This window comes from Pezoporus occidentalis, unplaced genomic scaffold, assembly GCF_034315485.1.
Source record: "Pezoporus occidentalis ecotype Australia unplaced genomic scaffold, CSIRO_AGI_Poc_V1 ctg27, whole genome shotgun sequence".
NCBI lineage: Eukaryota > Metazoa > Chordata > Aves > Psittaciformes > Psittacidae > Pezoporus > Pezoporus occidentalis.
The window spans coordinates 9,310,505-9,337,363 of record NW_026914611.1 but is presented as its reverse complement, the minus strand read 5'-3'; the positions used below and the strand labels follow the sequence as shown (position 1 = coordinate 9,337,363).

Here is a 26,859-nt window from a genome sequence, read left to right as displayed (position 1 = left end):
AAACTGTTTGCAGTGCCATCTCCATACTCCAGCATTAAAATCCTGCTGCATGCTAGCAGAGCTGGCTTGTGCTGTCATCGGTGTCAGCCAAAACAGAGCAAATCCGTTGCCTGGACTTCAAACCCAGTGGTTTCTCTGGCCCTTGGCACCATGGGGAACCAAAAAGTAACTCTCCTAAAACTGAACTCCGTCCTAATGCACACTCATCATTAACAATCTACTTAGAAAATTAACATGCAAACACCCTCGCACTCCACAAACGGTCATTTCCTATAAAATGTGACTCTGTTATCATGAGGAAAGTAAGCTAAATTCAAATCTTCTTTCCCTAAATAATATGAACCATCTTCCCAGTCAGCCAGATTTCTAATTGTTTTGTTGTTTATGTTGTTTTCTGCTTCTAAGTGCTTTCATTGTGTTTCCAGGAATAACTGAGTGACAATCAATTACAGTCTTCTGATCTTATGAAGGAAAATAAAGAAAGTAGAAAGTAACTAAAAAGCTAAAAAATTGGCAGCATCACAAGTTATGCTCCTCTCCAACTGACACAGAGCACTTCCCCACTGTGTTACTAAAATCCATAGATCATCTTATAGACAAAAGAAAATAAATTCTTTGCATATGCAGTATCTTTTGGCAAAAATGAACTGAAAACTGCTCATCAGACCAGCTGGATAGAGGATGCTCACACAATCTTCTATCGGGCTTCATCAGACCAAAGTATTTTCCAGCAACAGCAGCCAAATGAGAACACTGTGCTTCAAGGAAAAACAATGACACGTAGAGTAGGGATAAAACAGAGATCAGCATTGCCTTCTCATTTGGCTAAAGGCACACAGGAAGGCATTAACAAACATACATGTTACCTGACCGGGTGTGATGCCCTATAGCTGAACCACAGGCAATACACACAAGCTTGTGTGCAGAGCTGTTCAGACAAAGAAGAGATGTCCCTCTCCAGGCATTTCTTCACCATTTGTAAAGTTATGCATGAAGATGGGGTACAGCAGCCCAGCTCCCTGTTCTGCTGACCACTCTGAGAGCACCTCTCCGCGAGCGCAGCACTGTTGCAGTCATCGCTGCACTAACACTACGTAGCATAAATCATAGGTTAGCAGAAACCAGCCTCGGAGTAGCTAATAACCAGGCAGCTTTATTGCTATCAACAGCAACGCCTGAAGGATGAACAACTACCTCATGGTCTCCCAATTTTCAGCTGTGCTGTTTTCACACACTGTGCAAATTTGAGCTGCCAAACCCAGCTGCAGACTGGGAGCTACTCAGATTCCCATTTTTCCAGCACACTAAAGAAATCATACTTTTCCCAAGCAGTGCAACAAAAAGAGCTGTATTTATCAGGGAGCTGCAGTTCCCTGTCCATCATGCCTTGAACAGCTGTAGTGAGTGAGCTGGTTTCTGACGGACAGCCAAGATGTGTAATCTGAATCACACCATCCCACTGCTTATTCAGTGCCGATAGCTGATGCTATCCTCATCTTGCTCACTGGCTTGCTTTTTTTTTAACGTTTTGACACTAGTCCTGAAAAGGACGGATTTAAGTTAAACCCTTTTCAATAACGCAAATGTGGTTTTGCAATTAAAGCCACACAATTAGCATTGACAAGCTCAGGTCAGCAGAACACAGATTATGCCCTTCAAATGCTCTGCCACTCAGTGCCTCCAGCAAAAAGCTGCAGGAGAGGAGATGAGACGAAGAAGAAAAAAAATCTCCACACATTATTTAACAACTTGTGCTCTGATGCACTGCACCACTTGTGGATTTGTGGAGGGAGGCTCATTAATTTATTTAGTTAAAATCCCTTTGGCTCTGGCCTCCTTTTCCACTGGTTGTATCCCTTCAAGACAACAAGAACTAAGGGCAAGAATATTGGTAACATTCAGCAGCATTAATTTCTCAAAAAAATCCTAAATTAAAAGATCCATGTCTTAAAAATGTTTCCATTCTTTGCAAAAGGAAGTATTTGCATAAGATCTCCTTCACTCAGCCACTCATACTGCCTAGACACAGAAATCATGCATTCCTGGGATGACATAGTGATTGATTTTAATTGAATACTGCTGGTTTTAAAGGTATAAACAGTGTGTGTGTGTGTGTGTGTGTGTGTGTGTGTGTGTGCGCGCATACATGTATAGATCACAAAACCAGAAAGCTAAATACAGAAGCTAAAAGGATTTCTCTCTTGCTATTTTTCACTCAGCTGTACTTGGTTCTCTTTCCTCAGAAAAGTCAGGAAATGTTTGTATTTCATTAATACAAACATTTGCACCTACATATCTTTAATATTAACATGGTGACTCCTTTCTTTCTGTAAACAGACAGAAACAACCATACAGTCTAAAACCAAAAGTGGCATCATAGCAAAATGTAAGCAGTCACTTTACCAGCACAATTGATGACCATCACCTAGTAAGTGCAGCGCTAAGATCTTGATCCCATTTCTAAATCATCTCTCAAAAAATCTAGGTTTCATTGCCATAAATTATGAATTCTGTGACTAAAGCTTTCTGTTTGTATCTGAGTGCTATATACACACAGCATTGTTTCATAAAATCATAGAATAGCACTTTAAAATCAATCTACACAACGTGATTCAAATACTTCTGTGCCTGCGTCATTCTATTGCTTTCAGTGGTCAGGAGAGATAAGGCCTTGACCTTAGAAATAACATATGATACAATGTAGTAAAATTTGATCTAAAACTGAGATTAAATGTAACTCTAATACACTGTATTTACATTTGCTTCCAGTTCAAGGTGAGGTAAGAAACCCTGGAAATCCCCAGGAGAGCAACAACATGTTCTATTGCTCTTATGTATGTTAAGTTTACTCCTTCAGGACAAGAGGATTCCCATAAAATACTGGGAATTCCCAATTCAGAAAATCTGTGACTTGTAAAATGCTAAAATAGGGATTCTAAACAAAAAAAAAAGGAAAAGAAAAAAAAAAAAGGGGGTGGGGGAGAAGAGAGGGGAGTTAAATATCTCTCCTGTATCCCTTGTGTTTAGTAATATTATCATTTCTTCAGGGCAGAAAATCAAAAATTCCTTCCTGCTAGCACTAGCAGCGGATACATCCTTACGTATAGTTACATGTACATATACAAACACACACAAATTTCCCCCCTTGCACCCCTTCCCAGCTTCGTGATAGAAAAACCAAGCTATTGGTTGCATTTCAGCTGCGGACTTGTACCCAGCTGAAAATGTTCCTTTTAAAGCCAGTTTAATTTAAACTGTGCTTCCCTATTAGTTTTCATAACTCAAATGACAAGCAGCACACACCCTTCAGCACACATTATTCTACAGGTGAAAAAGAAAACCCAACCTGTGACCCGTCATTTCAGTTGCACCAAGGAGAAGTTTGTGTGGAATATGTAATGAAAATGCAGATATATAGATCACATTTCTTACCATGTCCCCAGGCTTGACAGAAACTGCCACCACCGCTCCAGGCATGGGAGATCTCAGAATGCTGGAGGTGTCCTCTGCTGCTTTCTCTGGCATGTACTTGCTCAGCTCTGCAGCAACCTTCGTCAGTATTTGTAATTTGTACTAAAGAATAAGAAGAGGAATGTTTTAGAAAACTGCACCTTGGTGAATTCCAGTCAATAATCTGCTCTATGTTACGGCATGTTTTTATATAATACATCTGTTGTCTGTTCTTCACAGGAGTGTCTAAAAATCGCTCTTTGAAATCTCTATTCAGAGTTTCATTTTCAGGACATGGAAAAATATGCAACCCAAAAGTGCAGCAATGAGCACACAGACGGAAGGAATCAGGTACAGTAATGTCAGATTCATTTTAAAACTGGGGGGTGAAAAGGGAGATTAAAAAAATTAAAAAAAAAAACAACAAGAAAACCAAAAAGCAAACAGGAATATCATTGTGCTTATGACACATGATGCTTAGAGGATAAGGAGTATCGAGGGATTCGTTTCCAGTGCTGTGATGAATTGGAAACTGAGCCTCTGGGCAAGTCTGCCAGATTTTCAATGACATGACTGATTTTAAACATTGTGTTTACTTTTTAAGCATTTCTTTTTATCATGTATTTAATGTTTGAAGTTAATAACTTGCTTAGATTTTGTGATTAAAACCAATTTCAATTCCATTTTTTCATGCACGGGCAGAATGATGGAACATTGTGGTTCTAACAAATACACCTTTTCCGCAATAAAAACTGTTCAGCATCTGTTATCTACCTTGAGGAAAAAAAAAAAAGAAAGAAAGAAAAATGTTTTCTCTAGGATGTTTTATAGCAATTATAAATGGAAGCAAGTATGGTGACCCTCGGGGGTCTGAGAGCATCCCTTTAAACAACACCTTGCTGAAGACATATGTGCGTGTGTGTGTGTGCAGTAATTTCAGCTCCAGGTTTTTAGTTTTTACAAACTTGTAATCACTTTGACAGATCATTCGCTGCACTTGGACAGATGGCCTTCCCATTTGTCCCAGTGCACTGGAAAATGAATGCGAAAAGCCAGTAGATGGCAGCAGGTCTCTGCGTGAAACTCCTGGCTCACCAAGGCCAACGAGTGAAGACCGGCACCACACTTCATCAAAAATTTAAACAAAGGTTTTAATAATAAGCACTGGATGAACTGCATTTACAATTCAAATGCGTATTTTGCTGATGTAAAGTTCAACACCTTGCTTTGCACAGTATGTTTTCCTCCAAAACAATTAGCTATTGTTTTATTAACAATAAAATGTCTTTACTTTTCATTTTTACACAGACAGAAAAAATCTGATATCCTTATGGTGAAGGTAAAGGGGGACTCTACCTTCTGCTTCTGTAGAGAGTAAAACAAGGTATTTAGAAATACATGCAAAAGGTGATTAACCCTATAATGACACCTTTAAAAAGCAGCTTTCAAAGCCAAATTAAAAAGTAACACAGGATTATCATCCTCTATAAATGGCGCTTGGACACACAAGATTATGTGCAATGAACAGAGCATCCATTCACTTAGAAATACTTGCTTCTAATCAGATATATAAGCACATGGTTAAATGAACTGATCCCCCACCACCACCCCAGTAAACTAATAAAATGTCACAATATCCCCTGAAGCTGTATGTGGCACCCAAAGATTTCAGAACTTATTCCCAAACACATGCCTTGGTTACAACTGATGTGGCAGAGGGGAACCAGCACCATTTTGTATGCAAAAAGCTCCCAAGCCTCCTGCAGGCATCATCATGACAATTAAGACTGTGGCACTCACACTTTCCAACCCCAAATACAGCTCTTCCTGCATAAGCAACTACATTCAATATGGTGGGCTCCTTGCAGTTGCTTTTTCTAAAAGTAAAGCACATGTGTGTGATACACGTGCACATATGCACACTTGCATGGATGCTGTAGGGAGAGGGGAGGTGATGCCTACAGAAGATTTGATGACAGAAGTTGCAAATAGAATTGCAGCAGTGTGACAAGTCAAATAATAACATCTTATGCATGTTTCTTTATTCTTGAGTGTCTGTTTTGCAATCAAGACATACAAGTGTCTGCCAGCTTCTGAAGGATATGATCCTTAAGTGAAATTACTGTGCAAATAAAAGCTTTTTACTCCTATTAGAATTCATCTGAGTCATAAGTGGCGAGGAAAAAAAGCTTGCAGAGTGTATTCTGCTGTCAATCTAATAAACATTCTGTGCAGAGGGACTATTTATCAAAGATAAATTGTACTTAAAAGTCCTTCATTAAATCTATGGGGGGGAATATAATTACACCAAATTGCACAGTTTCAGTATCCATGGTTAGTGTCGCCTTTGTACTCAGAGTTTGAAAATAAAATAAATTTAAAAAAGGAAAAAAGAAAGAACACAGAAGTAAGTTAGATTTGTGGTCTGTACCGGTCATTACCTCTTGTACAAGACTGTTTTGATACGATTTCAAAGCATTAGGCTTAGCTAACATTTAGGTTTTTAAGCCACATATAACACTTCTGAGCTGCCCAATTACAAAACTGAACTTAAAGTGAAAGCTAGGCCTTCTGCGTTCATCTAGGTTACAGTATTTCGTAGGGACTGAAATACAGAATTCCCTATGCACTCCACAATGGACAGCAGTGGAGGAAAGCCATGCTCCTCAGTACGCTGCACTTTAAAGCCGAATTCTCCACACCAAGTTAAAATATCTCTACAAACATTGTTTTTACTATCTTTATAATTTTCATAACTTTTAGATTCCTTTCTCTGCAGGACTCCTGCTTTGCTTGGAGTGAGATGTAAGAGTCAGTATACTCAAAGCTTTAAAACGTAGGTCTTTGTTATTGATGAGTTGTTCCTTTTCCTTTTGTAGTTGTTTATTGTTCTTTAGCCTGTTTGGGGGATAAGCAAGTTACTGTAATCAAAAAGTAAAAAATAACAACAGTAAACTTCTGGGGAAAGGCCTTTTTTGGCACAGCTGATTCACAAATGACCTTTCAGAATATTAAAAGACAAAGTCACAAAGAAAGGTTCCTTCTTTAAGATTACCTTTGATGTATTTCTGCTGCTGGCTGGACCCCACTAAATAAGAGCATAAGTGTCCCTTTGTAAGGCTGTTTCTCATCCGTGGGGGATGAGCTATGCAGAGGGGACCAAGGGGGTTGTTCACCTAACCCAGGTGCAGCTTTTGGTTTGGTGAGAGCCACAAAACTCTGGAATACCATGTCAAACCATGCCTGCCAGTGCTGCTACAACAAAAACAATTAAGAATATACCGCATTCTACCATGATTACCACTGCTGCTATGCCTTTCATTTAGTGAGGGCAACACCAAACATACAAAGCAGAAGTTTCGATACCCTACTAACAGAGTGTGAATGAGGTCTGGATTTTCTTCCTTTATCCTCAGGAGGAAGAGCTGGGGAAGGCTGTGAAGTTGGTTATAGAGACCAGGTTTCCACTGGCCTAAACCAGAAGAAATATCTGTTGGAGTCATAAATAAATCGCATGTGGACTCTCAGAGCAAGGAAATCTGCTAGCCATCAGATCTACACTGATGAGTAGTTGTCACCAGCCACTGCTCCACTCTGCCAGGTTTCAGAGCCTAATTCTTCCGACCAAAGTCAAGTCAATAAAGAGGTACCCAAAAGAAGCCATACAGCTTTTGATGGCACAGAAAACAGGTGTTTCTTTTTCACAACACTGCTGGAAGTCCACAATCCGTTGACAAAAATTACAGTTGGAAAAGCGATGTTACTTAATAGTTTTCTAAGGGTAACAGTATCCTCTCCTACCTCTCCCACTAAATGAACTGGATGTGTATGTAATAAAAACCAACCTCTCAGACCAAATCTCCGTGACAAAAAAGAAGAAAACAAAAAGGTGTAATAATAGCAGTGCAAAGGAGTAAGGCAGTGGGAAAGAAAGCAAATACAGTGAAAATTATCCCCTGGGCTTTGTGGAGGCTTTTTGTAGATATATATCCTACTGATCTCCCAGGTCAGTAGGGAAGCAGCAGACTGGCTGCTACAGAAAAAAGTGGCCAGGGCACATCTGCCCCCATCTTTGGTTAAAATAAGGAGTTTTGTAATTTGGATATATACAATTCTCTCGCCATGTACAACAGAATATTGAAACCCTTCAGTAAAATGCTCAAAACTGCACTCTGTTACATCTCACATTAGTTTACCAAATATGATCTTCCCTGTACACCCAAATCTCATGTCCCCAGAAGCTGGAAATGTTCAAACTCCATTGGAGCTTTTATAGAGCAACCTAGTGTATCACTACCCATATGTTACTTATGGCAGTATTTGAACTGCTGACCAGATGTGCATTTTCAGTATGATCTACCTAAATGTTCAACCACGTTTTTCAAATGTCTGTCATTCTTGTGGTTAGAAGGCTGAAAATCTTATGTAGCTCAGATTTCAGCATAGAAACCATCTGCCGTGCATCTTCATTATATTCACTGACCTTACAGTCTCATTTTCAGAATCAGTGAAATTTATTAACTGTGGCCACATAACTTACCCTTTAACATTCCTAACCAGCATCCTGCCTCGCGTCACTTAACTGTTGTCACCTGCGGTTTGATGTCACAGATTCACACGTAGTATGTTGTTCGGTATTCATTTAAAGCAATACTGAGCAACGTTCCACTGCTGAGCGCAATGAGCATGCTGCCTTTTCATTAACCATTATACATATTTAACATTGTGACCATACCCTTGCTTTGATTTCCACCATAGCACATGAACAGGTAAACGATGTATTTATTCCATATTACTTGAAGGTGTCAGGGGGCACCTTCTTTCAGAGTCAAGGATTTCTTACTCAGCAAGGAGATAGATGACATGCTTCAAATCACAGAGCTTTTTTTTTTCTGAGCTTGGAGTTTCAGCGCTAACTTAATTCCACAGGGGGGTGGTGGTGAGGACTGGCATTAACACCTGCACAAAATAACGGCACTTTTCGGTCTAATGGAGTAGCAAGCACTCAACATGCTAGAGAGACTGTAAACAGAAAGACAGAAAACAATAAAACAAAGCTAAAAAATTAATAAAGAAAAAAAAAACGAGAAATGGAAAAAGGAAAAAATAAAAATAAGGGGGGGGGAACACAGGAAAAGGGGAGGAAGGAAAAAAATAAAAGGGAAAAAAAAAAGAAACAGAACAGCCACAAAATCATGAGTCTTCAGTATCAGCAAAAGGGAAAGGAAAAAAAAAGAAAGAAGCCTCAGCACCACACAGTACACGCTCCAGCAGCAGCAACTTAATTAGAACTGTAATTCAGCCACATTTCCCACTTTTCCATTCCTTGTGTGATACATAATTAACACTCTAGAGAACCCTAACAAGGGTTAAAGCCGCGCAAAACCATCTTCCCTCCACTTCAGACTGGGGCTGAGGAGGCAGAACCGAAACCGCGCGGGCAGAAGGCGCGGGGATGTCCTTCTCCCGGAGCTAGGATGGGGCAGCCGAGCCCGGCGAGGGGACTGGGAAGGGCGGAGAAGCCCCCCCACCCCCGCCTTGCCGCCGCATCTGACGCAGCTGGAGCCGCTGGAGCAGCCGGCTAGCATCTTGCTCTGACAACTCCATCAGCGCAGTCTCAAGGTAGCTGTCAATCAGGATGCATCATTTAATACAACAGCACACCAAGGATTTTCTCCTCCAACCCACATGACAGCGTATCTACAGCTCTATTTATATCAGCGCCCAGTCGTGTTTACAACGCCGTTGTAATTAGAAAAGATGCAACAGGCGGCAATATTATTCAGATCTCCATTTTGCCATGCTGCCACGTAAAGTGCGATCTTGCTTCACAGAGTCATGCTAAATGACAAAAGCGCTATTTTCTTCAGTCTCTGTGCTCAGACAGCACTTCATTTGCAGCTATCTATAATTAGATTAATGGTGTAGTGCCGTACAAAGCAGGCCCACTTCACATCAGATAGCATATGAATTAGGACAAACACTTATTTCAATTCCAGGCAGAGAAAGCAGTGACTGGGGTATTTAGCATACCCTTTATGGTGGAATGAGATGTTAATTGTGTACCATTACCTCTAAACTGCTTGCTTGTTGTATAAATCACTGTGCTAATTGATGCAGAGATAGAAACGTAGCCACAGGCAAGAAAGCAAGGGAATGAGAGCTGAAGATGGTGGATAAAGGATTATCGAGTAAAACCATATGGAGATGAGATTCCTTTGAAAGCCGCCCACAAGCAGTACTACTATGAACTACAGGAGGAAAAGTGCTGCACTGATGCGTAAGAAAAAGAAAATACATATATATTTTACGTCATCGTTTCAGAACAGAATCTTTGTGGCGAATCCGAGCCAAGGACAAACTGAAGAATAAATGTGTGCAATGAACCTCAACACGCACTTCCAAAAGACAAGTGGCAGGCTAAGCATGCCTGGGAATAGTCACCACGCTGCCTGGATTTTGAGGGCCTGAGTTTAATATGTAGCACTTGGAAACTATCCGAAGCAGATGTCCCCTGACTATCTGTGGACTAGAAACTGGAGCTTTTAAACAGCAAATATGTATGTGCTAAAAAAAAACCAAATAACCAAACAACCCAAGAACCATTCAAGAGGCTGCTGATACGTTAAATGAAATAATACCGAGGAGGAAGGGAAGCAGCATTACACACCTGTAGTAACAACTACATGTATTTTAGCCCGTGCATATACAGACAAGAAAATCGCTGACACACCACTACCACCACACACACTACACCATAGTGCACAGGCAGGAGAGGAGAATCTCTCAGAAGTAACAAGTAGCTGCATCAGCTCCAGGACTAACCAAGCCTGCTCTCTCACAGATGAGGCTGGCAGCTGTTTGTCACCTCTGTAACAGCATTACATTGCTGGTGTTCATAACTGCACTCCCCAGCCTTGATTCACTCACCTTAAATAAACCGTGAGTTTGACCAAACCCTCTGTCCTCCATCCCTACCACGAGGACTTGCAGCTTCCTCCTACAAGTGGACATCTTTTATACACAGAAGGGGTTGGACTGTAATGCTTTCAGGGCCCTCACCCCTCTGCTACATTTGGCTAAAGTCAATCCGCTGAGTGAAAGTTACCAAGAAGTGACAAATACACACCAGGAGCCACCAGCATGCCTGCCCAAGTCTTAGTTTGGAGGCAAAGTTAACTAAAAATAGAATTAAGAAAGGAAGAGAAGCTACAGTCCTGAGTGCTACATTCAAGGACAAGCCAACAGGGTGACATGCCCACCTTTGAGCCGTGCTTCTTCCCCAGCACACACTGAAAATCTATTTGGTATAACACCTATTCTGCAAAAGTGCCTCTAGTATACATGCAGTCAATGCCACTGCACCCTAAATCATCTCCCATCTGTCCCAAATTATTATTGTATAAATTTCTTTCTTAAGCTGCTTCTTCAGAAAACCTGGTTGAGCTTGTACGCAGCTAAGACGGCTTCATACTTTGATCACTAACGCAATGCCAAGACAAAATGCTAGCAACTAAACGACTACTCAATGTCCTGTTCTAAGAAAACACATTCCCCTCACCCCACAAAACACGATACTTAACAGCAAATGCAAACTTTCAGCCATGAGCTCTGAGATCTTAGCACTGTGAGGTAAGCTCCCAAAAAATACAAGGTATCTTCCCTGTGAGTGTTCAATTCCCCACTACTCTTCACTGTTTGATACTGCTTTAGCCTAAAAAAGCAAAGTGAATGTACTATTCTACTAGACAACTCACTGTCCTAAGGTTCATTAAAAAGAATGAAATGCTGAGGTTTCCAACTTCTTTTTTAATTTTCTTTTGGAGCTACCTGTTTTTTCTACTATTGGCAGCTAAGTATTACTTGTTAGAGGAGGGAGGTAAACTGTTGCTATACTGTTTATTGACCTCAGTTCCCAAACAAATACAAATAGCAAATATATATTTATGTGTATCCATGTATATAAAGGAGGGCTTAGGGGTGGACAGTTACTCGTTACAAACAAGCAAGTACTAATGTACAAATTACTGCTTGCTGCAAAATCAAATGAATAGCAGAAGAGAATTGCATATTGGTTGATGAAGTGCTTCAATTACTTTGAGAGGAACCTTTGAATTATTTCCAACACAATGCACTAAACAGGAGTAAGTAGAGTGATGTTAAAGACAGCATTAGCTGTTTTGAAATTACAGTAGAGTTCAGTGATTTAGATTTTAGTCACCAGACACACAAAGCCTGTGGATTACCCTCCTTTACCACTGAAGCTTACAACTTTTAAGGAAGCACTAGCTATATCTGGCCAACCAAAGGGACCTGTGAAATAGAAACAAATGGCAGAAGGAAAAAAAAAAACCCTCCTGTGTTGACTACTTTGAAATAACACCTCCCAAGTGTGCTGCTAGTTGACATAAATGGAAATGCATTGAGGAAAAGAGCTGTGAAGCTGTGTAACAGTCCTGTTCCTAATCATTAATCACTTTTTTTTAGACCATTTAAACTAACCCATTAGAGCCTGCAGCAAAATGCCAACACTCCCATCACTTGCATGTCAGCAGTGCTGGTGTTAACAGGAGAAAATATATGGTTTCTATGACTGTGCCCCAGTTCTACAGCATTTGCTACCTTTAATTGAAAAAGGCAGTTAAACACAAGGTAAATCATTCAGTTAGCTAAGCTGTTTAATAACATATAATTGATAATGTCAATACATTACAGTGACATAATGCATCACTTTCATCACTCTTATGCTTCAAATACGGTCAACTTATACTTCAAACATTCACTTTATATCTGCTATTTAATGAAAAAGCCAGGGAGAACTGCCTTGAGTACCACATGTGGAACATACGTACACACAAATTACTGCCTCAACTCCGCTGTGAGTTGGTTAGAAAAAGGTTCCTGCCACTACACTTGCAACTTCATGAAAATGGTTTAGATATGGCATTAGCAACTTGCTTTTTGTCTCAAAACACCAGAGGCTCTCACTGGAATAATCTACATTTCTCTGATAAACTCGGTTAGAAAAAAGCATGAAAAGTCTTCACAAGAAAAAGCAACTACTTGTATTCTGAAATGTGTCCCAGTCCTGCAGGCTTTTCCCTAACTTTTCACATGGAACCAGGCCAACAATAGCCACCAGGACTTGTGGTTAGTATGAGGCAAATCACATGCCTGAGTACAAAATCATACCCCCTAAATATGAAATATGGAGTAGGAAAAAATACGTCCTATCAGATATATACAGACAGCATGGTTAAACCTGACTAACCCCATTATATATTACAGTGGGTTTTTACACATAATAATAGTAATAATAATAAAATAATTGTACAAGTATTTTAAAAGGGCAAGAATATCTGATCTTTGTATAACATTAAAAACATAATCACTGACAAGAACTGCACTCTTCACCTGTGTGGCTGAGGACAAGCAGATGGTTGCAAAATGAAATGGATTTTTAGGTTTGTTTTTCAAAAAAATATACCTCCCTCAAATCTTTCCCCCAGAAAAAAAAAAAAAAAACAACCAAAAAACAAGAAACCAAACAAAACCAAGCAACAACAAACACCCACAAATAAACCAACAAAACCAAAAAAAAACCCCACACCATCAACTTTTAGTGACCAGTGTCACAGGATGCATGCAGGAAAAGGTGATGGAGCAGACTCAGTGACAGCAGGCAAGACAAAGTGTGCTGCCACTTTGAACCTCTATTACCTGCATGTAACTACATTTGTTTTCCTTGAGATTTTAACTGTATCATACACAAAATGGATCAGTATTTTGAAAATAAAAATACTCTGCCTCATAAGTAGCCACTTGCTCTCCTCCTGTTGGAAAGTAGGTCTAGGTTGTGGCAATGATATCAATATGACCAAGCCTCTAAACTTTAAACAGTTTGGTTCAACTGTCCTGGAGCTCACCATCCAAGGAGAAGAGCTACACAGATGTCCAACTAATAAAGGTTGCAATGAACTGCGTATCTGTCCATAACAAAGTAATTTGTTAAGAGTGATGGATTCTTACAACCATTAAAAAAGCAAGTCCATCTATAATACACTGTGCAAAGCTCACAAAAGTAACCTGTAGAGTTTGATGTGACTAGAGGTCAATGTAATGACTTAAAAGAAGGGAAAATCTAACAAAGATGTGTAAAGCTATAGCACCAATTATAAAACAACCCAATGCCTGGAGGATAATTGCTACTTTTCAGCCTGGTTCCTTTCGGTTAACTACAAGTTTCTAAGTTATTCAGAAAGATCGGTAAGGAAGTACTTTTTGAAAAGTACTGTCTGACCTGGGGCACAGCATACACTCCTCTAGAAAAATAAAATAAAAACCCAAATGAAACCAAACCAAACTACTGAGTAGAACTGATTTACAGAAATGTCAAGCAAATGCTACCTGATTTTCTAGACACCAATGTTTTCCCCTCTGAGTGGCAAGGGAATAATAATAAATGTTTGACTCCCCTTCAAGCTCAGCACTACTTTTGGCACTCACTTAAATGGAAAAAAAAAAAAAAAGGCATAGCACAGAGGCCTTTCAATCACTGTGAGGCTACCTACAACCATAGGGAACATTTAGACAGTCTGATTTTTCACTAACTGGAAAAATGGGTTTAGTCTCTATGATTCGTAGGGAGAAAATTTCAGAGCAAACTGCATTCTTTCACTGCTTACAAAGTCTTCTAATGGTTGGGCAAGCACTGGTTAGAGCTTGGTCTGTTAATTTGCCCTGGAGTGCTTCCAAATACTACTTTGTAAGCCACAGCACCTTTCTGTTTTGTTTTGTACAGCAGGTAGCACAGTGACATCTACAGCTAGAGAAAAATGTGTATAGGAGCCCAAGGCCTTTTTGCAGAGATCTGATTCAGTTTACGAAGCTCTCTGAATTTAAATACGGATTTAGGGAAGTTAAAATTTGGAGCCCCATGAACCTGGGCAAGTCCATTTGCATTCCTAAATCTGTTGCAATCTCAAAAGTCAAAGGAGCCTCGCTGGTCATGAAGGGAAGCTGTGAGAAAAGATGGCCACAGGTATGAGAAATCAAGCCATCTACGATGGTGCAGTTTTACACAGACCGTGTGATAACCTCTTCTACACATCTTCCTGCTAAACATTCTACTCTCACACCACAGCAATTACATAGCCTGGCAACTGATTTAGCAGCATTACTTTTCAAGTTAGGCTTTAAATCGTGGCTCTGTTTTTGACCTGGACTTGTTTCTGTTGGTAGTCCCACCAGTTTCAGTAAACTCATGATCTCATCCAAGATAGTTCAGTGGGAACCTTAAATTCAATAAGGACTAAGTGAGTCACTACACTGCACATTAATACAGACATACCTCCTGGAAAAATGTTTGGAAAATGGATCACTCATCCTTACTGTCTTCTTCAGGGTGAGGTTGGTGAAAAACTACTAAACAATGCAGGAGAAGTTGTGCTGTACTTTTTCATTCCTCAGTTTAATGAAACTTACATTTGATTTCAGATGCAATAAAATTAACAAACAAGACTGCTGGTAAGATTATGAAAATCCACAGAAACTATGAATTTTATGACATGAAATAAACCAATTTTAAATTACGGTTCTTAATTATTCTGGATACTAAATCATCATGCAAGTATCAGCAAAATTGCAGCTACAGCACCAGTATTATACTTGTTTCTTACCATTATATTTCCAGGGATCATTTCATGGCATTACGATGCATATCTACGTTAGCAATAGATGCACATTCTCTGATCTTTGTAATTCTGAAATACATGCTGTGGCATCTATGATTAATAGCAGCACTATTCATGTAGGACTTAAAACACTCTTTTATATTAGAGACTAGTGCTTTTATAATTCAAACTTTACAAGACAATCCTTGCTAGTGTCTAAGGGCTAGATCCAAAAAAAGACTTACATACCCAAAGCGGGACACTTACGCCCAACTGAAGCACCGAAATCCAAGTTGGCAATTGAAACCCCTGATCATCTCTCACTTAACACTGAAGGTACACATATTCTATCCTCCTCCCTGGTTCAAAAAACATGTTTAGAGTTCTGCTGTTGCACCTCCTCATAACCAAGTAATACAGCTACTCCCTTCCTCAAGCCCAGATGTGATCCAGAAGTCAACAGGGTTGAGTTCTGCTCCAGAGACCATGTCTACATTTTTCTTTCAACTGACATTGCACGTAACACATAAAATATTTCAGAGCAGACAGGAAAAAAAAAAAATAGAAAAAATGGTATTAAATGGATAGTAAATATTTTTAAAAGAAAACTTTTAAAGACTAGCAAGCGTCTTATTTTCAGCTTTAAGCACTCACGTAGTCAGACATCCCTTATGCGGGCTGACGAATTGGAGCAGCTATTTCAAAACCAGGCTTATATTTATAAATGTTTCACTCACACAGAATCAAAGTTAATAATTGCCAAATACACATTAGACAATTTATGACTGAGCTGCTTTAGCCCAAAGTCATAACAGTCATGTAAGAGGCTCAGGTAAGAAGTGAGTCCTGGGAATCATTTAACACCTAACAGCAACATTATCAGTGGATTTGGGATGGTGCATGAAGCAATTACTGTGTGCAAATACTCTTGATAGTGCAGCAGAATGCAATCACCCAAACCAAGACCAGAATAGAGCACCTCAGCTAACAACTCATACCCACCCCCTCCCAAAGTTATTAGTGTGTGAGCTTTGGCTACTACTTCATAACTGATTTAACCTCTGTCCTCAGGGCAATATTTTTAAGTTACTGGTTAGAGTGATTTAGTATTTATTTTTTTAATTAAACTGAGGTTTTGTGAGGCATTCAGAGCACGGAGCGTATTGATCTCCCCATTTTCATCTCTGCTCCTGACTCAGTTTTTGACATAACAATTAAAGAATCGGGTGAAACTGTTTCAGACAATCCTAATGAAAACAGTGGAGAAAGAGAGCTAGGAATATTTCTTTAAATGCAAATGAAACACAAAGATAATGGACTCTGAATAAATATTTTATCAGTCCTACTCTTCACTTCACTGAACAATCATTTTTTTAATACCATGGGAAATATATTTACAATTGCCATTACAGGATTACTTTTAGAGACAATTTTATGCATCTGTTCTATCTTATTAAGTATCTAAACTATGTTTACTTCTCACACCAGCATTTTTCTGAGTGTAATCCAACAGAATGATTGCTCAGACAACCTACAGAAGATCTGGACTTCAGCTACTACTGGTTTAGGCCCAAGAGCTATTTTCCAGGGTCAGCAGCCTAATTTCTCCCCTGGTTTAAAAGATGAAATGCAACTTGTAGGGCACTTGTTTGAACAACAGAACTTGGTTATGTTTCCTTAACTGTGGTTCCTTGCTTCAAAAAACCAAAACCACTATTTATAAGAAATCTGAACTCATTTTCAAGTCTGTTGTTATTCATACAGTGATTTTCTCTGCTCCAGGAGAAGATTAGGAGTGATCCACTGACCACAAGGTGAAAATCAGTCAACTGGAATGAATTTTAGCAGAGTCAACATGGTAGGGCAAGACATCCATACTTACATAGCTATTTTCAACAAACCAGTTAATCACACTTGACATAAATAGCAACCTGAGTGAGTCTGTGTATCAATAATTACATAAACCTGGTGTGGGAATAGGAGAAGAAACTAGGAACAACAAAGAATGCTGCTGAGAAATACAAATACCCAAGCACTGCCGTGTAAATGAGTAAAATGAGGACAAACGGAAAGAGTTGTAAGACTGGAAATAAGAAGTACTGATTTTATCTGTCACAATACTCTCACTACTCAGTACAATGATAGGAAGAAACATGCAGGTTATCCTGATGCTTTAGAGTTTCCCAGTTTGTCTGTCAAATGTACAAAGAAATAGAACTGAGAACATTTCGCAGTGGGATAAGATCAAAGTCGAACAGATGAATCTTATAATTTACTAATTAAATTTTAAAGTGAGACATATTGCACAAAAATTTTTCTTCTCTATTTTTTCTTTTCTTTTTAAAAAAAAAAACAAAAAAACAACAAATAACCCAAACTTCAATGCATCCAACATGGGTGGAATGTCGATGACAAGGCAATCCTTCTCTGGGTACTACAGGAAGACTTTTGTCAGTAGGTGACTAAAACTGCAACACACACGACCAAGCAGGTTAGATATACTGGAAGTACAATCAAGATGCAGCTTAGCACTCTGTACTTCAAAATGGATTCAGTAATTTAAATATTTACAAATTTGACTACAGGGTACTCGAAGAAGAGGTTTCTCCCTCTACCACCCTAAGACTTGGCAATTACTACATACTGCAGGAAAAGAGCAATGGAAGTCAGTGGAAGTCAGCACACAACCCCTATCCCCAGCCTTTTAGGCAAGTGCTCTCAGCAGCAAGAGGAGCTACAAAAAGTATCTCTACCTTCTAATCACTATGACTTTGATGAATGGGACCTGATGATGGGACCTGCTGAAATCCATCTGCGGGTCCCGAAGGAGCTGGCAAATGAAGTTGCTAAGCCACTGGCCATCATATTTGAAAAATCATGGCAGTCAGGTGAAGTTCCCAATGACTGGAAAAAGGGAAATATAACCCTCATTTACAAGAAGGGGAAAACGGATGACCTGGGGAATTACAGACCAGTCAGTCTCACCTCTGTGAGACTTGTTGTACCTACCAGACTAGGCACTTGAGGTCCTCTGGACCTTTAAGCCTGATGCCTAAAGGCATCTGAATATATAAAACTGAAGTACTGTTATAAAAAATAGTATATATAATCATACTGATGTTTATGATGATTTCTGCAATGTTCATTAGTGATAATTATTCATCTACCTTCATTTCTCTATGGATTACTTTCTTCAGAGAAATTTCATTCAATATATAATTGTTTCCATCAGTTATAGTTACATGGCTCACAACCTCTGCCTCCTTTTCAAATACAGACAACTGGTTTTATTCCTCCAGATCACTACTATTTCCAACAGTGCTGAATTCTGTTCAACTGGCTACAACTTGATTGCAAGTAATCTGATCTTAAATATCTAAAATGAGACAATGGTCAAAAGTACTGCAGAATTCTCAGTGTCTCCTACTCCCTTCACATGGTATGTGAGAATTGATAACTTACTTTCTCATGTATTAAGGCTTCAAGATCAATTGTACATCCTATGAAGACAATGTTTGGGGTATATGATCAACGACTACACTGCGGTTGCATGGTTGCCTGTAACCCAAAAAGGGTTCTGTGTTTCACAGTTTCATTGCTTTAGATGCTGCTGGTTTTCAACTTTATGGTGATATAGCTCATTATCACCATAGGGGGATAGATGCAAGAGCAATTTCGAGGCTATGTCCATGGCCTCATTATTACTCATGCTTGTTGTAGTTGCGCTTACTGCACTTGCCCTTCCTTGCTACTTTTTCCACAGTAAATAGCTTGAAAGATGATCAAGATATAATCAACACAACTCCCTTCTCCAATTCCTGATTATTTGCTTATTTTGGATGATAAAGAGTTTTGACAGCAGAGTACATTAGTCAGAAAAATATTTGAAGATTCAAAATCTGCTGACCTACAACATAATGAAGGACCCATTTTGCTGCAGTTAGTGAAGACCTTAGTTCCACTTCCAGGATTTGGTACCAATTGGGACCCTACTTTAAAATCGATTAAAGGCATTGGATTTCTCTTCCTCCCTTAATACAAAACAAAACCAAAATATATTTACTGCCGTTGTGGAGAGGTAACCTTGCTAAAGCTTGCAGCTGTAACTTGCTTCATGATATCATATTATTGTATGACCTTTGCTTCTTATATAGTTGATAGAACATAATTAAATGACTTTGTAGAATCAAATTAATTTCTCCTATGCCATATTCATTTTAAAATACAATCAATATTATTTGTGCTACCTGACAATAATGCCCTGTGCTTCACACAAGATTGATTCAATACCAGCAGGTAGTTATCAATGAATGCACTTTGCTGCGGTAAACGAACACAATCAATACTCAGAAATGTGAGTTTTCTGGTGTATGACTGAATTGTAACTGAAGTGAAGGCTGAGTTCTCTTCAAGTCGTTTTACTTCTTCTTTTAGGTTTTATATAAGGAGAATCTGAATTTCATAGTCAGAACCAGTACAGTAACCATCTGAAAATTACCAGGCAGCACCACTGCACTTTGAACACCATTATCCTCTGACAATGTTACACTGCACGAGACAGCAGACAGAAAAGAGGAAAACTTAGGAAAGAAATGTCAGAGATTCTCAGCATTCCCTGAATTGCATGATTGTTTGAACTCTTAAGTATCACACAGGTACCATGTGAAAGACAACTGTATTGTGAAGGGCACATTGCATGAATTTCAATCTGTTCTGTTCAAAACAGTGAGAAAGAAAAGCTTTAGTTCTTGCAAGGATATCCCAAGATATCCTTTTTCATTTAGAAAACAATGTGTTACTGTAATATCAGTTAATATAAGAATAATTTTAAGTTATATTACATACATTGAAAACAAAACTAACATCAACAAGATTGGCACAGCTTCTCTGTTAACTTCAAAATGAAGTCAAAACATGGACTTTGGCAAAGTCATTTCATTTATGGTAATTTTAAAGTAAAATGTGTGAAAAGGAGTTTTTAGAAGGCATTACAGATACAGATTTCCGCAACTACTTCCTTTCATTGACAGTTGGTCTTCTGGGTGCTCCTTCTCCCTCATAAAATATGTCCTTGAGTCCTCACAGTCCTTCAGCTTTTTAATCTCTTTATGGCAGTCCTCATTGTTCCTACAGTAACTTAACCTAGCTTGCTCTATTTCTGAATTCATGCTGCACCAGTCATTTTCCCAGCTCCTAAGATACCGCTTCTTCTTTCTAACAAATTCCTCAGCCTTTACATGTACTGAGGAATCCCACTTTCACTTCATAGAAAATTCTAGGAAGTACACTGAAAAAAAGCACTTCCGTAGCACGCCTGAACTCATGTTTTACTACTGATTTAGTATTCAGATACTCTTCGTGTAAGAGCCAAGAAAATAAAAGCAGAATGCTTTAGAGTAACACTGGCACATTCTTATACATTTAAGGACAGAGAGGTGAATGGCGATTTTAAATATAAACAGTCTTTACAGTTCACATCTTTCAGAAATCAGCTACAACTTCATGGCTTTTTTATGGACGTGTTTTAAGACTGAAGTTGGCTTTCCTGGAAAAAACTGTGAATTCATGAAAATTATAGTAGCTCCTTTCCTTAAAAAAAATAACATCTGATCATATAAAACATCTACCATTGTTTTCATGTCTGCTTGCAAAAAATACAGCAAACCAGCATGTGTCATCCCTATTTCCTCCTCTTTACCTGTGTTTCATAAAAACATCTTCATGTCAACCATAATCCATCACGATTCTCCCCAAAATAGTTTGCTATACCTAGTTTAAAGAATAAAATAAAACTGAATCGCAATTAACAACCTATGTTTAAAATTATTTCCCCTAAAACATTAAACCACAAGCAGAAGAGAAGCTTCTGTTATTTACATTTCAAGTGCCCATCATGACAAACAATAATCAATACAACATATGTTCAACGCAGAAGACCTACTGTAACTGCTGGAGTCCACAAAACTGAAGGTTTGACAGTGGGGCAGTACAGAAACTTAACATCCAGCAGTCAACAACCACCACCAAGGAATATGTTTTCTTTTCTCTGCTGTTTTTTATTTTTGTTTGTATTCCTCCCAGCCTCATTTTCCCAATGTTTGCCTATTTATTTTGAAATACCAGTTATTAACTGGCTTTATAATTCCACTAATTCAGTTAACATTCACATCAACAAAGTTACATACAGGCAAAAAAAACAGACTAAGCTTCCTTATTGCATGCAGAACCTTACTACCCAAACATACAAAGTGCAATCATAATCTGATTTCTCTGTTTCCTTTATATTTACATTACACTGTTTCCCTTTCATCACTTAAGTTAAACCTTTAGAAACAATATTTATAAATGAGCATATACACTGTGTATGTCCAAATTATGCATAAGGAAGCACAGCTACGTAGTTTTACCATGGTGGGATAATAGGAAGAACCTCTTCATAAAAGCCTCTTCTGGGGGGGGGGGGAGGGGGGGGTTAGCCAAACCCAAAACAAAATTAGCCACTGTTTCATAAACTTGGTAATGGATGGCTGGAACAGAGTTCATGGCTTTTCTCCATGGCACCGGAGTTTGCCTGAGGCAAAATACAAATAACTTCTGAATTTTCTACAGGCAGTTTATCTAAGGAAGACATTCCTGGACCTGGAGGTATGGAAAGGATCAGGGACTGTGGGGCCAGCAGATAAGGACTCATCCACAAGGCATGCACCAAAGACATTTGCATAGTCTTTGAGTAAGGAAGAGCTTGTAGTAGTAGGGCAGGAGCTTGACAGAATTGAGATGGGTGAAGGAGAACAGGGATGAAAGGGCCCATGATGATTAACAAGGCATAATTTTCCGCAAGCTTCTGCACAATCCTGGTCATCACTACAGTGTATGTCCTCCTAGACACCTGAAATGCAGAGTATTTGCCTGAGTGACATGGCAACATAAATACATAAGTGACTATATATTATTTCTGATTCAAGCAATACATCATTTCCTCACTGCTCAATGTGGAATTCCAAACAGGCAAGTTTAATCATTTTAATTTCCAGTTATTTTACCCACTTTACTAATTACCATTACAGCACTGATTAGTTTGTAATAGTTATTCATTAGCTCTAAGTTGAACAAGAGCTGATTTGAGGTAATTGCTTCCTTGACACGTTCTGGGGACTAAGTATTTCATAGTCATCAGATAATGACTCCAATGAAATGCAGGGTCAACAGCAAAGGCTCAAAAAAATCACTGGTGAAAGTCTAAAATTTCTCAGAACCACCTCTACTTTTCTGCATTCAGATTATCTGGTAAAATCAGCTTCCCTACAGACAGTAACTAAGGATGTTACTGTAGATCAGACATTATGGACAAAAAAAACAGACTTTGAGACAGTTCAGTATTATGCTTTACATACTTTGTCTAGAAGAAAGACTGTATTTTGCCTATCCGAGGCCCTCTTTACAGGTCATTACGTCTTGTTTCTGGAGAACTGCTGCCCGCCCTTGCACTCAGCCTTCTGCTTATCCCACTGATCTTCAGTGACAAAAAAATTCCGTCATAAACAAAAATCCCATGTGAGGAGAAATTTCTTGTTTCATTGTCTTGGAGTTGTTATGGCTGGAAATACAGGATATTTCATAGGGAAGACATTGAAATCAGGGCCAGAGGATGTGTCTCTGAAACATCCCCAGCATCTTCCTTATCCCCCTTCAGCTCATTCACATTGTTTTCTCTTGCCATTTTGTTGCATTCTGTATTTTGTATCTCATCTTGAGGAAGCACTGACCAAGCCCCATTATTCTTACTACCTATCATTTAACTGGAAATCAAGTGCAGGATAAAACAAATTATATGCTCCTACAGATAGGATATTGATTCCCTTTTCTGCTGAGCAGTATTTTTTTATCTGTGGGATATCCTTTTATCCACTTGTGGAAACTCATGGAAATTTCTGATTTTGAGTAGGCCAAGTAAACACCCTGATAAATCTTCAATCAGAGCAAGCTGCTCTGGTGGCTATGTTCTAGATTTTAAACACCAGATGAAATCTCATGGAAATGTATTATCAGGGAGAAGTGGCTTAAACCCTGTTAAAAACTGTCCACATTCAATCACCTAAAAGTATGGGTGAAGTGAAGGTAGCTCCAGCAGAATTCCCTTGCTTTTACTGGTCAGCTCTCTTCAAAGTCACTTACAGTTCTGGCTACAATAGGCTACAAATTGAAGATTGGAGCTTTGCAATTCCACTTCATGACCCTTACCTTAAAGACTGAATGGGTTTGTTTTCAGATCCAGACTGCACCCCCAGAGACGGGAATTCACGGTGAGGGACAAACATGAGGCTTGGATGGATGACAACAACATAACATTACTCCCTCAAATGATTTGAAACGACTCAAAATTAAGAACAATGGAAGAAAACTAAACAGTAGCTCAGTTCATATGCCCAGAACTAGAAAAAAATAAGATGTAATTATTTGGGAAACACCCAAGCCTTTTCCTTTAAGCCTTGAGTCATTTCTTTAGTTGATGGAACACAAGTACAAAGCATGGTATTCAGCAGAAACAAAACAATACAGAAATACCAAAATTGATACAGAACAGGTCCGAAGAACTTCAAATGGGAATGGGTTTTGTTATAGCTAATCATGACACTGAGGACAGATCAAATGGCATCCCAATATATCTTGTACTCTATGAAACTTGAACAATGCCTGAAAAAAAAAAAGTATGTGGTGGGGGAAGATGGAAGTAAAGAATTTACTTTAGACGCCTTTCTTAGCAACTTCTATTTTTACATGATCTGATCTGCTGCCTTTGCTCATCACCCAAAATAATACCGACAGCCCTCCTCCCCTGCCAAACCACTCCCACCTCCCCCAGGTTCCACAATGACTTCCATTGATTTTTGAGACATATTGTCAACTACCTAATAATTTAACTGGTGGCACAACTCTCTCAGCTGAAGCTTCGGTTTCCCAAACAAAAGCTAACCACCTGAGACCACAGAGGACAGGATATGAGCTACTTATAGCAACACTGAACCAGTGAACAAGAATAGCAGGAAAGCTGCTTATTTTATTTTTTTTTTGCCAGCAAAAGCCTTTGAAGTAAACTATTTATTAAACATTATAATACTCGAAACAAAAATCTTTGAAGGCAGGTTATCCTCCTCTGCACCATGTCCCGTTGTGAATGAATTGCTTCCTTTTCCTTTTCAGATTTTTTTCACTTGTGAAACTGACACTCAAATTGTTCTCTTAAGCTACTTCGGTGAGCCCTCGCCTTCACTGAGAGGAATAATCCATCCATCAACAAAGGGATCATTAAAAATATTTATAACTCAAACTACTTCAATATCACTGCACTGTAAGCAGCCACCCTGTTCATCAGATAGTTATATAAATACAATAAATAAGTTCCTTATGCACAGAAAAAATAGTATCGATTAATAAGTAATGATGCAGCCAGATCATTTGATACAGAAACAAGCTAACAGCAAGTCTTAATTTTTCACTTTAATTAAAAAAAAGTAAATCCTCCCCATTAACCCTGTTACCAATGAATACACATGGGTTTTCTTTGTTCTTCTGATTAAAACATTTGTCTCTCTCCCTCTCTGTTGTTGAAAGAACTCATTTTTTTATATTGTGCCATCAAGATCATTGGGAGTATCAAAACTAGACTTAGAGAACTGCCTTTTCAAACACATGTATTTGAGCTGCAGAGTCAGAACTGTCACACATTATACTATGTTTGCATCTACCGGCACTGATGTGCACTGAAGAAGGGCAATGCTCTGAAACAATCACTCAGAACCATCTGAGCCTGAGAAATTCTCTGGCTAAAGCCTGGGAAATAATCCGAAGTGAACTGAAACTCTCACCGGACCACCATGCATGCCTGCATAGTAAAGATGTCACTGGCAAGCTACAGACTCATTCACATTAGAAAAGGTCTTAATAATTCTCCATTTGAACAAATAACTTACTCCAAGTGAGAGACAGTGGAGAAACCTAAACTATCAATATCATGTTTTCTGAAACATGGAAGAATTTGAGACTTCCACTAATCTGCATGGAAGTGATAGTGACCTACCACTTCTGAAAATCTGATCACAAAGATATGACTCAGAGTTCCTCAGTATTTCCTTAACTAAGGAGCAGACAAAGCCTTTACTCATGCAAAATAAGGTGCTCTTCACCAAGCAGGCACATTTTCTCCATTTCTTCTGCCTTCTGCTTTCAGGTGCAACCTGGCACATGTACAAGTGTGCCTGGGTTCAGCAGTAGCAGCCATTTTTTTCCTTCTCGGTAGCTGGTGCAGTGCAGTGTTTTGACTTTCGGCTCAGGAACAGAGCTGATAACAAGGATGTTTTGGTTTGGCCAAGGACTTTGTGAGCCTCATGCTCTGCCAGGGAGGAGGGGAAGCCAGGAGGAAGCAGAGACAGGACACCTGACCCAAACTGACCAAAGAGGTATTCCATACCACAGCACGTCATGCCCAGGAGGTAACTGGGAGTTAGCCGGAAGGGCTGGGACTGCAGGGTTGGAGGAGGTATCAGTCAATGCTTGGTAGGGCTGGGGGGGGGGGAGTTATCAGTCGGCTGGTGGTGAGGTGTTGTATTCTCTTCCCTTGTTATTTCCTTTATCATTATTATCATTGGTGGTAGCAGTAGTGATTTGTGTTATACCTTAGTTACTAAACTGTTCTTATCTCAACCCGTGGGAGTTGCATTCTTTTGATTCTCCTCTCCTTCCCTCCGGGAGTAGGGGGAGGGAAAGAAGGGGGGGGAGTGAGTGAACGAGTTGCCTGACTGGGTTTAAACCATGACAGTTCTTTTTGGTGCCCAACGTGGGGCCCAGACCCACAGCTCCCCCTGCCCCACACATGGGCTGATGATCAAGCACTAAGAATTCTGAATAATTTTCTCCCCCATCTCTGAAACATTTGTCCATCTGACAATGTATTTCCCTTTACGTATGATATTTTTGCATTTCACCTTCCACAAACACCTATGATAATTTTTTAAAACGTATAAGGAGTTTTGGTGGGGTTTTTTTAATCAAAGCAAAGCTCTCCTTGCACAAAAATGTAGAGCTAGCCTCCAATAAAATGTTTTCCTGGGTATGGAAGTATGCTAGATACCTCCTACTTGACGTGTGTCACTGCTAACTTGCCTTAATTTATCTGTGCTACATAGAAATCTAATATATTTATACAAATTGAACTCAAATGGGTTTTGAGTAGGGAACAAAAAACATAATCAGAGTTGCAAAATGATGGAGCGAGATAAAAATGTCTACACAGATCTCGACTCACAAAAGCACGTCAGTATTTTAAGTGCTCTTTAAGTTACATTTTAGGTGCTTTTGAGGATAAGGAGACAGATATAAAAATGCAGCACTTTCCTAAGGGCCTGAAATGTGTCAGCAGCATTTTGTTCTACCAGATCTAAGGTTTAGTTGGTAGTCTGGAGTCACTCTTCTGAATGGACAACTTCAGTGGTTTCATTTCCAAATCTTTCAAAAAGCCTAGTAAGTTATTTGGAGAAATTGCTGGTTTATTTTGACCAATCACAGAAACAGCCATAAGATTAAAACTCTTCAGTTCCTCTGTCAAATTCCTTTGCTTCAAAAGTCAGTAAGACTATGAGTCAAAGGGAGAAGGAGGTGTCTGTAGGCTCTTGTTTCCCCACGATTCTTCCTATCTGAAGATTTTTCAGCAGTTTGCTTGCACACCTCCAAGTAGAATTCC

The 26,859-nt window shown here is 39.2% G+C and overlaps 1 protein-coding gene across 5 annotated transcripts in view; it reads right to left on the bottom strand.

Annotated features, from left to right (window-relative positions):
• The window catches only part of PCCA (propionyl-CoA carboxylase subunit alpha), a 277,319-nt gene that overhangs the window by 12,756 nt on the left and 237,704 nt on the right, over positions 1-26,859 (bottom strand). For all 5 annotated transcript variants that reach the window (XM_062624686.1, XM_062624685.1, XM_062624687.1 and 2 more), the window contains one exon: positions 3,433-3,573. In XM_062624686.1, the coding sequence (XP_062480670.1) occupies positions 3,433-3,573 (141 nt within the window). The remainder of the gene's footprint in view (positions 1-3,432; positions 3,574-26,859) is intronic.